The sequence below is a fragment of the Octopus sinensis genome, linkage group LG3 (assembly GCF_006345805.1).
Source record: "Octopus sinensis linkage group LG3, ASM634580v1, whole genome shotgun sequence".
NCBI lineage: Eukaryota > Metazoa > Mollusca > Cephalopoda > Octopoda > Octopodidae > Octopus > Octopus sinensis.
The window spans coordinates 125,594,206-125,606,687 of NC_042999.1; the positions used below are offsets into that span (position 1 = coordinate 125,594,206).

The 12,482-nt window shown below is 30.5% G+C and overlaps 1 protein-coding gene across 16 annotated transcripts in view; it reads right to left on the reverse strand.

Moving 5' to 3' along the window:
- LOC115209788 (AP-1 complex subunit gamma-1) overlaps positions 1-12,482 on the reverse strand; it is a 126,970-nt gene that overhangs the window by 24,348 nt on the left and 90,140 nt on the right. For all 16 annotated transcript variants that reach the window (XM_036501268.1, XM_036501278.1, XM_036501271.1 and 13 more), the window contains 2 exons: positions 3,332-3,427; positions 147-227 (listed from right to left, as the gene is read on the reverse strand). In XM_036501268.1, coding sequence (XP_036357161.1) covers positions 147-227; positions 3,332-3,427 — 177 coding nt within the window. The remainder of the gene's footprint in view (positions 1-146; positions 228-3,331; positions 3,428-12,482) is intronic.

Below are 12,482 nucleotides of genomic sequence, written 5' to 3' on the forward strand. Positions count from 1 at the left end.
CTCCAAAAGGGATAAATGGAAGAGAATTTATTTTATTTTGTATGACAATAATTTTAGAATACAAAAAATACTTTAAATACAAAATATAATTAACATAATATATGAATATAAATTTTGGAAAAGAATAGAAAGTTTTTACAACTCACTTGTGCAAGAATGTCATTCATTGTCTCACTGGCTTCCAAATCCAGTCTACCAAGTATCCTTAATAGCCGAAGGATTTTTACCTAATGAAACAAGAAATACTTTTTAGAATTTCAGTAGGGGTTTGTTATATCGTAAGTTGGGATAAAAAAAAAGAAGAAAAAAAAAACAATCAAAAGATGCTAGCTTTTGAGTAACATCTCCAACTTATTTAACATTAAAGTACTTCTTCAGCTGCAGCTAAGTAAGCTGAAACCGTTATTAAAAATTATACAAAGAACAAAAATACTGGATGAAACTCTGGCAATATCATGTAGTTTTCACTTCGTCTTTAATTTCAAAAAAACTATTCCTATTTTCACAAATAAAACAACTTACAGGAAGCTACTACTATATCAAAGATTCTAATTATAATAATTCTACTAAAGGCACAATGCCTGAAATTTGGCAGGAGGGTACTTGATTACATCAACCCCAGTGTTTCACTGGTTCTTAAGTTATCGACCTCGAAAGGATGAAAGGTAAAGTCGACCATGGCAGAATTTGAACCCAGAACATGTTGCTAAGCATTTCAGCTGGTGTGCTAACGATGCTGCCAGTTTGTCAAAGATCTTAGACTCCTCCATGGAATATTAAATTTATAACACTTCAAATGCAATTTATAATTATTGTTATCATCAGAGTAGTTGAACTGCTTCCATTTATGCTATCTAGCAATGACTATCTTTCATACAACTGGTGCTAGTGATATAACTGTGTCAATTGTATAGGCCTATTACTTCATCAAAAGGAACTTTGTGCTAAGATAAAGAAATAATTAGTAGTTGTTGGCATTATCACAACCAACAACAATTGTGTCAACTCCAGATAAGTCATTAAAATAAAATTAAATATAGCAGAGATATTGATACCTGTGAATGCTTGGTAGATATTATAAAGGTAAAGTACCATATTTATTAGTTTATTATTATCTATGTATTGTTCTATCTTAAATAACTATTTCTAAGAAGGACGATTTAAATTTAAACGTGAGCCAATTAATAATATTACTTAGCACACGATACAATTTCACTAGCCAATGCACCTGCCTGTCCACCCACTCCACTGATCTTGAAAATCTTGAGTGAATTGCCATTAGTCTAAAACTTCCCTCCCTCCTATACAAATAAAGATAAACCTGTCATTCTCTTAAGAATACTTTGACCCACACTAATTTTGATAAAACCATTGTTAGCCTTCTCACCACAACCAAGACTTTTCACCCATTTAATCCCACCTGAACTATGATGAAATTGATAAATTTGAATGGAGACAGTATAAGAAAGTAGCCATCCAACATAAAGCAGTGAATAAAAAGCACCCACTGTAAAGTAGTTAGTGATAGGAATGGCATCAAGATGGAAAACAGTTGCTAACAACACCACATACACAACAAAAGTTAGCTAGTTTTTTCATTTATTTTGTGTGCTAGATGCACAGTGCACAGTAGTCAGGGTGTAGAACCATAGCAGATGGCAGGATGATGGACTATGGCGAGAGGTGTGGTGACACAAAGGAGCACAGTGGGTGGTGCAGTTGACCTGTCTAGAAAGTAGTAACTTTGCCTAAGAACTAATATTGGGTAGCAGAGATTCTTCAGTTCTGCTTACGTAAGACAATTTCTCTCATTCTGCTGACATAAGATGTACCCAATACACTCTGAAGGGATAAGTGATAGAAAGAACATCTAGCCATAAAACTATGCCAAAAGCGGTGAGCTGGCAGAAACGTTAGCACGCCAGGCGAAATGCTGAGTGGTATTTTGTCTGCCATTACGTTCTGAGTTCAAATTCCGCCGAGGTCAACTTTGCCTTTCATCCTTTCGGGGTCAATGTAATCAACTTAATCCCTTTGTCTGTCCTTGTTTGTCCCCTCTATGTTTAGCCCCTTGTGGGCAATAAACAAATAAGAAACTATGCCAAAGTAGAATGTACAAGCAAGATATGGAGTCTGCAAGCTGTATCATATACTACTTGTTTAAGAGAGTATTAACTTCAAATAAGATTGATACATAGTAGCGAGAACACTTTCATCCTCTTTATCTATGACATTTTCCTTAATCCAGGTGGCACCTATGCATCCTGTGAAGTGTTTGGTGATAAGAAGTACCCATACCAAAAATCAAATATCAACAAGATGTGGATTCTGCCTAAAAGTCACATCACAGGCTACCCAATCAAGTGGTCAGTAATTTCAAATAAGAACTTATGTGGACTATGACAACTCACACAAACCATGCCAGTATGGAAAAATGAATGTAAAAATGATCATGATGATGTCAGCAAACTGCATAAAACAATACCTTAGCATTGAGTTTAACACATTAAGTATGAATGAAATTGTTGCAGAATTTTCTTACATTTTCTGTAGCTACATCTAGATCATTATATGCATGTGAAAACTTCACGCAGCAAAATATACACAGAATTGTTTGTTGAAATTATATCATAAGATTATTTCCTGTTTTAATTATATTTTAAAGTTCTATACTGTGCCACCAAACTTAGTTGTTATAATATTCTGCTGCCCCCCACACACCGCAATAACAATTCAATTACATAAAGCAAACCTCATGAACATTTCCAGTATAAACATATGAGTAGCAGACAGTAGAACTATTTCGTACTTTAAATATCAACATCATTACATCTGCTTTCCATACTAAGGGAAGTTTTGCACCATAAAACCAAATGTGAGCTGAAAGGCAGGCTGGTAGCAAAAGAGTGAATAATATATAGTATTACGATAATGATGATTTCTAACACAGGCGCAAGGTCACAAAATTCACTTGGGCTACAACTGAATGTATCTACTTCAGTACATGATTGGTATTTAATATTATCAACACCTGAAGAATGAAAGATAAAGTCAATCTCAAGTTTTAAATTCAGAATCTAAAGGGATGTACTAAAATTCTTCAAGATGTTTTGACTTTGCTCCATCAATTCTATCCCTCTACCCATTCCAGTTCTCTTTACTATTGTAATAATAGTACAAGAAAAGTGAATATAACAGCAAAAGTGTTTTTTAAAAGATTTGGTCACACTGAAAGAATAAAAAAAAATTTCAAATAAACAATTTAGCCAAAAGCCACCATTGACAGGATCTCTCGGATACATACATTGAAATAAATAAACCAGTAACTTACTTGAAGAAATGGATCACTAACACCGGATACATCATGTTCAGGAGAATACCCTGCCATAATCAAATTTTTAAGAATACGAACCAGCTGTGGAACAAGCTACAAAAGAAAAAGAAAAAAGGAAATTTTAATTCTAAAATGTCAAAAGTTCACCAAGATTACACGAAATATATTTGTATGTTAATATAAAAAAAAAACAGCAACTTTAATAAATTTCTTTGGGAGGAAAAGAAAACCCTTGAAGGTTTTAACATCCCCAAAGTATCATATTCAGGGAAGTTGTATGTGCAAAGATTAATTACTGAATTCTAGCAGATTTAGGGAAGCTGTACATGCTAAGGTTAAATACTAAATCTTATATTTTAAATTATTTAATCCTTGTGAGTGTATTAGATGATTGGGTGAAGACTTAAATGAATACTTTAAATGAAAACAGCACAATTTTTATATGCTACTAAAATTATGCCCTTCCTCAAAGTGATTATTAATTTTGTTTTTATTCTAAACAATGAGAAGTTGGATATATGCCTAAAATTAAATACAAATTTATTTGCTATATCTTCTTGGCAACAGAACTTTTTTAATAGCTAATGTACATATTAACCAAAACAAATGTAGTTCTACAACTCATAAAAAATTATCTTCATACATTTTGTCAATAACACTAAGACAAAATGCTGAGTTACATTTAGTAGAATGAAATATATTGAAGTATTCCAAAGAAAGAAACATCACTTTAAAATTGTTTGAAAATGATACAAACCATGAAATTTGTAGCAAAAACAATATATTTGCAATTCTATATCAATTGCAATTGTTACATTTCACTAGATTTTATTTTTAATTAACAACAGTTAAAACAACATGTATGTAATTAACTTTTTTGTTTTTATTTTCCTTTTTGATTAGTAATGATTAAAAATATTAAATGTTGATAGCTTCTCTTACTTTAATATCATAACCAGTTAATATTATGTTTATATTATGTTAAAGATGAATTAATTTCAATTGGTGGAATGTGAACAAAATCATCTTCGCTCAACTGGTTGTCCTCTTGGGGACAAAAAACAAACATGATAATTATTAAGAAAGAAAATTTGAGATATAAAAATAATCCACCAATCCAAATTATTTAACAGGATTTTGACCTGCTTGAAGATTGACCAAACATTCACTTTTCTATGTGTAATAAATATTATGTAATTTAAAAAAAAAGCTAATTGAAAAGAAATTGTCATAAGGCTTAGCAGCAATTTCATTTATGAGGATAAAAGCCGTCTATTTAGAGATATATTTTGCACAAATTGAAATGATTTTCTTTTTTGCACAAATTTTGCAGTTCATTGCTATATTCTTAGTTCAGTTTTGAGGTCTGTAAATATAAACCAAGCAAATCAAAATAAATTCCTGCATTTACTAGAAAAAAAAAGGATAAAAAGACAAGAGAGTATCCCCCAACAGTAGAAAAAAAAAACAACAAAAAAAACTCAAAAAGTGATGCAGTATATACACAAGCAAATATACTGAACATGCATCAGTTAACCACATGAAGTAAGCTGAAAAGTAAACATGTGGAGCATGCAGATATCCAAGTTTATATTTAATACTGCATGCTGGTTTGGCTATCTGAAAGCGCATGCACCTAATTCAACAAACATGCCTTTATAACATGACTAATTAGAATGTAACACCCCACTCTAACCATTACTAACCATATAAAAATATAATTATTACAGCAATCATCATTTATTAATGCCCACAAAGGGTTAATTGAAAAAGAAGATAATTATTAGTCATCGTGAGGTAAAACTGTAAAAAGTAATGAAACAAAATTAAAACACTATAAAAACCAACTAAATAACAAAACTATTAATGTAAACTCTGCAATGCTTATAGCAAAAAAATAAAAATTCTTGTCTTAAAAAATGTTTGTTATAAAAATAAAATAAGAGTTTTCTCAGTTACATTTTAAAAAATTTTAATTCTTCTACATTTCTTATGAATAAGTTTTTAAAATAGAAACCAAAATTTCTAACAATAAATATTAAACAATTTTAATGATAGAGAATAAAAATAAAAAAGAGTCCATATTTTGAAACTTTAAAATTTGGTTACAACTGTTTAAATTTTAAAAGAAAAAAGTTTATTAGACATATTAAAATTCAGTAGGTTTATAAAAAATTATTCAACAATTTATCAGTTTATTAGTTTAAGGTTGTTATGCAAGTGTAAGTATTTTTATAGTAATTTACTGACAAAGGTTATTGAAACATTGTTTCAGTAACATTCATATTTCACTATAGATTTAACTTTGTTAACAATTTTCAAAATTGTTTCAGATAAGCATTATGAGTGGTTATTTCAAAGAAAAGCATTTTAATGTAAAAGACTTGCCCCAAGAGCATATATTGCAAGAAAATCAAAAATAAGGCTAGAGTATTCTATATTTAGCTAGAGTTAATATTTTTTAGCAATGAAATCCAAGTAGGGCTGTGTCTTTAATATGAACATTTAAAATTTTCCATGATATATTACTTAAATATATATATTTAAAGATTTGCTTCTCCTACCAATGAGTCATCAAAAATTTATTTTATTATAAATGATAGAGCACCAATATTTTTAATGAAATAGCACAAAAGACCCTTAAAATAAATTGATTTTTCCTAATATCAAAAAAATAATACATTTCATTTCTGCTCATAATTGCAATACTTTAAATTGATCCAATCAACAGAGGAAATTCAACACATGCTTCTAAGCTCTTAATGTTTAGATTCCTATCTTCGAAATTTTACTCATGATCAGAAGTCTTTCATACAGAACTTCATTGTTTTCCATCCTTCCATACATCAATAACTTAAGAAAATTTAAAACCATGGTCAAATTTTTCCATATCACTCAAACTAATTAGTCCACCTATTCAGAATAGTTGCCAAATTTCTTTCAACAAATTCCCTACCAAGTTTAAAACAAGAACCAAATGAATTTAAGTCTTATGTATGAAAATAACTTACACCATGGCCAAGATGAGCACATTTTAAAGTGTTGATAAAATCTTATTTATGCTACAGATCTATCCAATAGAACTGACAATGGCCACACAATAAAAACAATAAGGTATCTAATGTCTCCCATGACCAACAAAATCAAGTAACAAATTGCCAATATAAACAAATGTTTCAAACTATGTACATTTTTACAACTGAAAAAACTAAATTTCCTGTAAATGGAAACATAGTTTTAATATGAATCTCCTCCACTTTATAAGTATATACCATCATTCAACGTCTATGTCCCATGTTGGTATGGATTAGATAGTCTGACAGATTTGACAGGTCCAAGAACTGCAATGTGTTCAATTGTCTATTTTGGCATGGTTTCTATGGCTGGATGCCCTTCCTAATGCTAACTACTTTATAGCACACACTCAGTGCTCTTTTCATGACAATAGAACAAGTAAGGTCACCATACAGCTTGCAAGACAGGGCTTTATGTTTGGAAATGAAGGGTTAAAGTATGAGAGAAGGAGGTCTGTAGCTCTACCTCTCAAGTCCTTAATAATTTTATCTGCTGTTGATTTGAACTGCTTATCCCTCTGTATGGTCAGCATGAGGTAGCCCCTCTTCATCTCACACATTCACCACTTTCAGCAGCCTCTCATATTAGTACTAAGTGAGTAAATTGATTTTAATGTTTGTAGAACAACATACTTAAAAGAGATGGTTTCCCTTCCCACACATACATATATATATACATACATACACACACAAGCATGCATATAGACACACAAAGGATAGTTTATACAAATGGGAGAAATAGAACTCAATGCATAAAGTAGAATACTAATATTACTTTATGATGATGTACTTCTTAGTTACATAAATTATATATATGACTAAGACGTCCAAAATTCAAATAAAGAACTTAATACAAGCCGTATGTAGAATTATATAAAATGAATGTTGTTTATGATTTACAAAATGCCTGAGTTTTCACATCATCTGAGAATAAAAGACATTCTACAAGACAGTTAAATAGATGCTACTGCATTACTTAAGAACTAAAAGGCCTAAAAACATTAGAAGCAAAGCAAATGCATAAAATAATGAAAAAAAAGGGTGTGTATATGGGGGGAGGTTTTTGCCTTTAAGTTCTTATTAGTATATACTGAACTGTATTTTAGAATACCTCTTATATTCTCAATCTATGCTGAGACAGTAACGCTTTGTAAATCACAAGAAGAATGGACGCTTTGTAAATCACAAGAGAATATATGGACACATTCTCTTTTTATTGTACGAGATTCATGGTTAGGTATTATATGATTGAAATATACATTATATGAATGCATGCTGTAAGAAGTGACTAAAAGGCCACCTTGCTGCAAAATACTTTCTCAAAAAATGACAGCATAAGAAAGCAAAGAGATGATATATATAACTGCAAGCATATGCATATACAGGTTGATATATGAGAAAGAGGGAAAGAGAGATGAAGAGATCATGCCTATAACTTGATTACTCTATCCCAAGAAGGTATAGAAAGTAAAGACTGCATGTATTTCAATATAAACTTGGAATGTTAATGTGTCATTTTAAATAAGTATGATAGCATAATTATACTAGATTTTAAAATTCATTTTTCCATCATGAATTAACTAAATGTGTCAAGAATTTATAAATACATGAAATATAGTTGAGAATAGCCAACCAGCTCTACTCAAGTGTAACTGATTGAATAGTTTCAGAATAACCTAAAGCAAACCAAATATGTGTTGCTTAAATCTGATATAAGACTGTACTTATATCCCATGGCAGAATATTATAGTGTAACAATTGTCAATCATATAGTCAGTTTGCTACCCTGGTGCAGTTTGCAATAGAAATTGGTTCTGTAGATTCCATGGATACATAGTAAATTTAAATCCTCACATTTATTATAGAGCATATGGCAATTCAGTAATGAGTCTTGCTTTAGTATATAGAGATGCAAATGATGCAACAACAATTTCAATATGCATTTTAGGAATGTGCAGGTGTAATGGAGAGACAATGAGTTTAAGATGTATTGTACAAGTGTTCTGATTATTTAGCTCCAAATCATCGTTAAACTAATAGACATATAATCCAAGACATTTCAGCAATGACTTTTCCACCTTTTATTGAAAGTGTATGTCAGACATGTTTAAAAGCTAGCCAATGAAGGAGCCTCTACACAATTGCTCAAGAAATAGCACCCACATCTCACTCAATTGTTTTAGTTGTGCTTTCAAGCTCGCTCTCTCTTTCTCTCTCAGTTTTTCTCTTAATATTAGAACAATTAATGTCCAAAATGATTCAGTGTTTCAATTGAAAGACATGTATTAGACAGTTTTTGTTTAGGATATGGTATCCAATATTTGCTGTGGTTGAAAACACAAAACAAACACCACCTTCCTTTGTGTCACCACTCACTCCTCTCTCTCTTTCTCACGCCATCCTATATCAGCAGTTAATGATTAAAAAATAAAGGATGTTGTTTTACATAGGTGCTTGTACATAACCAGGAGTACAAATTGAAATGCAAAAGAACAAAACAATAAATGGATTTATGAATGAAAGTTTGGTAATTGCTTTTATTTCCACCACGTGACACTTATTATTGCAAGCATGTTTTAACTAACCTAAACTATACACGCACACAAATACATTCATATATATATATCTCGAGTTGTAGCTGTAATTCAAAGGGGCCAACATTGTCATATTGTGTGGGGTGTAGTTCTCCTTGAGAACTACGTTAATGTTATGCATGTTTGTGGAGTACTCAGCCATTTGTGAGTTAATTTTATCCTCGTGTGGTAATGAAAAGTGAAACTGACATCCAATATTTGCTGCTTATCTGTGTACGAGCTTTTCTTTGGATTTATGCATCTACTTTCTCTCTCTTTCACTTTCTTTGTGTCCCTTTTCTCTCACGCTTTTGATTTAACAAAGTGTATATGTATCTATGTATCTACTTCTCTTGCGATATGATAAACATTTAAAACACAAAATGAACGCCGTCACCACTCAGTCTCTTTCACTCACCCTCTTTCTCTCTCACTCTCTCTTGCTTTGCCACTTCTTTAAAGTAACTGTGACACACACATCAGGTACATACAAAAGCAAAAAGTTAGCATATTAATATTACTGATGATGCTGTTGTTGAGCAACTGAAATTTCATATCATTTATGCTGTAACAAGATTATAATTGAGATTTTAATTTAAATAACACTTTACTCCGGGCTATCTCAAGTATATTAGTATTAAAAGGGTTAAAGTAAACATGCATTCACTAAAGGCATATTTCATTAAACAGAAAATAAGCTACACAATATGAGATCAGGCCATACAATGCAATATTCTTTCTGAAAAATAGGATGTGGAAACAGGAAAAAGAGAAAAAAAAAGAGCTAAATCATGGCTCTAAAATATGAGACTTCCAATAATCAATGATTTCCATACAAATAGTCCTCCAAAATTGAAGAAAAAAAAAGAAAAAAGAAAAAAAGTAAAAAAAAAGAGAATGTATGTTCCAAAAGGATTTTCAAATATGAGTCATCGTCACTATCATTAATGATTTTATGCCTGCTGTTTTATTGCTACTTGGGTTGAAGAAGTAAAAAAAACAGCATCTTTCTACATGTCTTTACACCGAAAAAGATTTTGTAAAGGTTGCAGCTGTCTGTTTATTTTTAAAATGGCTAGGATTCTCTTATTAATTAGCAACTGCTAAGTTAGAACAGAAGACACAAGAGACATTTTTTTTTATACTGACAACAGCACCACAGAAGTTGTCTTCAGAAACCTATAACCCTTCTATTCAGTTCAGGATACAATGAACAAAACAATAAATCAAGTTATGTGTGTTTGCTATGTACAACAATACTTAGCTTGAATTCCATAGAATGAATACAAAACATGAGCCAGATAAAAGAAAGAATTGGTGTCAATGTCAGCCATACTGATGTGGTAAATTTTCTACATTATAAACCTATAAAGCATTCAAACATACGAGAAAGCTCAATGAATGAAATATCATTTTTGACTCTGATATTACTTAAGTTATAGGACTAGATTGGATTATAACAAAACTTGGTATCAAGCACTGCAAAAGAATTTATTTCAAATTTTCCTATCCAATAGTTGATATATAATTCATTATCCCTAAAAGGATGGAAACCATATTTCAAAACTAATATTTGTGACAGGAAAGAAAATTTGCTCTCAGATATTTGTAAAAGAGGACATTTTATAAATATTTGGCAGTATTTTTTCTAAAATGTATATGAATTGATAACTTGCAATAGCTATTGGTTAAAATGCACCCAAAGTAATGATCCAAGCGAAGTATTTCATCTAATTTGTCCATTGGATTTCAAAGATTTCTACTCTAACTTAATATTACATTAGAAAATTATTATCATACAAGATTCCTCTATGCTATGGAAACTCTGGTTATGGTTTCAAATGTGGTTACATATTCTTCACAAGAGTTTTGTAGAAATGCATTGTATTCTATAACTTAAAAAAAAAAAGGTTTCCACTGTAGCATATCCTTATAATAGCAAATTCTTCAGGAATACAAATTTTCCAGAATGAAAAGTATTGCAGTACTTATACAGATTCAAAATTTTAACCAAAAATTCTTAAATATTTCTTTTGAGGTGTATGGAACAGCAACAATTAAAATTTCATTATGTCAATACAAGGCATCATCATCACCATCATTTAATGTCCAATGACCATGCTGGTATGGGTTGGACAGAGAGAGAATGTATGTGTGTGTGTGTGTGTGTATTAACAACAACAAAATCTGCCAATGTTGCTGTTTACTTTTTAGAAATCTTGGCTAGGGGAGTAGAATGAGAAGACATTTTTCTTTTTTTTTGTTATATTGAAAATTAAGAGATGAGAACATTACTCAATCTCTCAAGAGTGAATATATAAGAGAAATCAATTTTGTTGTCTCACACAAGTTCAAATTATAGAGAAAATATATCAATAATTTGTTTTAGCTGGCCATTATACCCAAAACAGAGAGAGGGAAGTCTACAAAAATATATAGCTTTTGTGAACAATGTAGTATAAAATGAGGCAGTTTAATTGTAAATAATAATAGTTAATGAGTTAATGGTTGTCTGAAAACTTTTTTATCTTGGTGTTTCAAAATTTTAATTCCTTTAAAACTCCTGTTACTAGAGTGTCACATATATTTTAGATTTAGTTAAATGCTTTTAGATAAATGTTTTATAACAATATTACAGGGACAATTTTGAAAGTTCATCACTGCGGACATGTGTCAGAGATTCAACAACACTGCCTCAGAATAGTGGGAAAATGTTAAGCACTGAAGACTATAACAAGCGTAAAATAAATAAAATAACAATCATAACCATCAGATTCATTCATTTCCACAACAGAGACAAATCTTGAATACTGTACTACTTCATAACAATAAAGAATAAAGATTCTGCCAAGTAACTAAGTACATGTGTAAATAACTGCTTCAATAAATCTGTGATCTATTGATAGTGATATACACTTTGTGTAATAATAGAAAGAAGATGAAATATCATGAAGTAAATATTTGTCTACTCCAGTCAAGAAAGCTTCAATAATAATAGGCCACAAGAGTTATTTTTGTTTGGACTTTAAATGTGAATAAATAAAGACACATTGTATCTCCATTTACTTTTATATTATTCTTTCTTAAAATAATCTTGATTATCAAAATCATAATTTATTAAACGCAAGCAATTATTAACATATATAATTATTTTCCTTAGTTTGTTAATATATATATACATATATATATTATATATATATACATATATATACACACACACACATATATACACACACACATACACACACACACACACACACATATATATATAGACAGAGAACTATCTTTAGTTCCATTAATATTCAAAAAGCAGTTATATGAAGAAAAGTAATAAAGAAATAAATCAAATATAAAAAGAAATGTTCATTCAATGTAGCTATTGGTAATTGCCATCAACTATCAGCCATTGTCAATCTAAGCAACAATATGCTTAACTGGCACAAAATGCACTTTTACCATATTTATTGCTACAACAGTGATCAATGACATTGAATAAAATCC